The 1,656-nt window shown below is 45.2% G+C and overlaps 1 protein-coding gene across 1 annotated transcript; it reads right to left on the minus strand.

The window, feature by feature from the left end:
- Nucleotides 1-247: 247 nt before the first annotated feature.
- On the minus strand, nt 248-835 carry LOC122787997 (heat shock protein 30C-like). Its single transcript, XM_044054922.1, has one exon. It carries the CDS (start codon nt 833-835, stop codon nt 248-250), a length of 588 nt encoding a protein of 195 aa, XP_043910857.1.
- Nucleotides 836-1,656: the final 821 nt, after the last annotated feature.

A 1,656-nucleotide genomic window follows, 5' to 3' on the forward strand; every position in this document is an offset into this window, starting at 1 on the left:
CGCCCATTCACGCATGTCTCCACGCAGAAGACACTCTAGCTGAGAGTCGAACCGGTCAGCGTCTTACTGTGAGGTGACAACGCTACCACAGCACCACCACCGCGGATATCTGAATAAAACAATATGTTCTTTAAAACATACATTCTAGACTTTTTGAAAGGATAAAAAATGACAGTAGTTTCGTAGTCTGAACAAGTAGTTAAATGGCATAGTGCATTAAATAAGAGGAATGTCAGTCTTTGTACAGCTAGACAGTCTGTGCAGTTGCAACTTCATTTCCCTCATTTGAAGAGATTTCTTGCTTTTTGTTCTTGTTCGTTTTATCTGCATTCTTATTTTCATCTTCCTTTCCACTGCTTGTGTCTGTGGTGATAGAGATGGGAATCTCTCTACCTGTCAAAGCTGGTAAGGCCAGTCGTGGGGCTTCGATGATGAGCTCACCATTGTGGGACAGCAAACAAGTTACTTCTTCAGAATTCACATCCTCTGGTAACAGGACTTCCTTCTTAAACTGATTGCACTCATAAGAGAAAACTGTTTCACCATCCTCACTTTTCATTTCATGTTTTCCTTCCACAGTGACTTTTCTACCAGCTACTTTCACTGTCAGTTCTTCTGGGGAAAACTGTTTAAGATCTAGAGACAGTGAGAAGCCCTTCTCATCATTTTGTATTCTGCTGCCTGGATCTTTTTCCCTTCTAGTTTGCAGTTTGTCCACAGGGAGTTTTCTTTTCTCCAGGACATCGTCAGACAGCTGCCGAAAGATCCCATTTATAAAGTTCATTGTTCGCCTCATTTGGTGCAAGTCTGTCTGCAGATGTTCATCGTGTTTCATTGTTGCAGTCATTACACTTGGGTTATCCTGCTGGCAGGCTACCTGCAGTCGGCCTGAATTCCAAAATCTTGGCCCGGCGTCGGTTGCTGTCGCCTCTTCCCTGATGTCAGTGCGCAAGGGGTATATAAGATGCAGCCGACACCATTTTCTTCAGTCTTTCTTGCCGCGCGGTGCCCGAAGTTAAAGCTGTTCGCAAGTGCCGGTCGGCCGACTCCTGAGATTTTCAAAATTGAATTTCAGATCCGAAGTCTTCAATAAAGCTAAGTACCCCATTGGGGAAACTTTTTTCTTGCTCCAGACCGATGTCAGAAAAAGTTAACAATTGTATTCTTGTGGGAAGCAAATACCTCGTAAGGATTTTCATTCTTACTGTATTCCTTGCCTAGGCCCTGACCACGACATTGCTAGTTGTCGGTTTTGTGCTAGATTTAACCAACGCACTATTAAGCGTCGGTACGATTTTGCTTTTCATTACTTTGGCCAAAAGTTTAACTATATAATGCCGTCGGAACAGCTGACGACTGGAGTTCATAAAAAACGCAAGGAAAAAGAAAGGGAAAGGCATCCGAGGTCCAAAACCGCCGACAAAGCCTCTTCTAGGCCAGTCACCAGTTTGCTGGTTCTCAGTGAGGCGCTTTCACAGCCCCTGACACCCACTGCCTCAGAGCCACAGGCCACTTCCGACTCCCATGTGGAGACAACTAGGCCTCTGGATACTCAAGGTATTGGGCCTTCGGAAACTAATCCCACAGATGGGTCCAGAGCCGCTGAGCAGGCATTGGCTTCTGAGGGTGTTTTCAGACCTACACAGCTTTATATCA

Source organism: Protopterus annectens, chromosome 13.part0 (genome assembly GCF_019279795.1).
Source record: "Protopterus annectens isolate FY-2018-M chromosome 13.part0, PAN1.0, whole genome shotgun sequence".
In the NCBI taxonomy this organism is placed as follows: Eukaryota; Metazoa; Chordata; order Ceratodontiformes; family Protopteridae; genus Protopterus; species Protopterus annectens.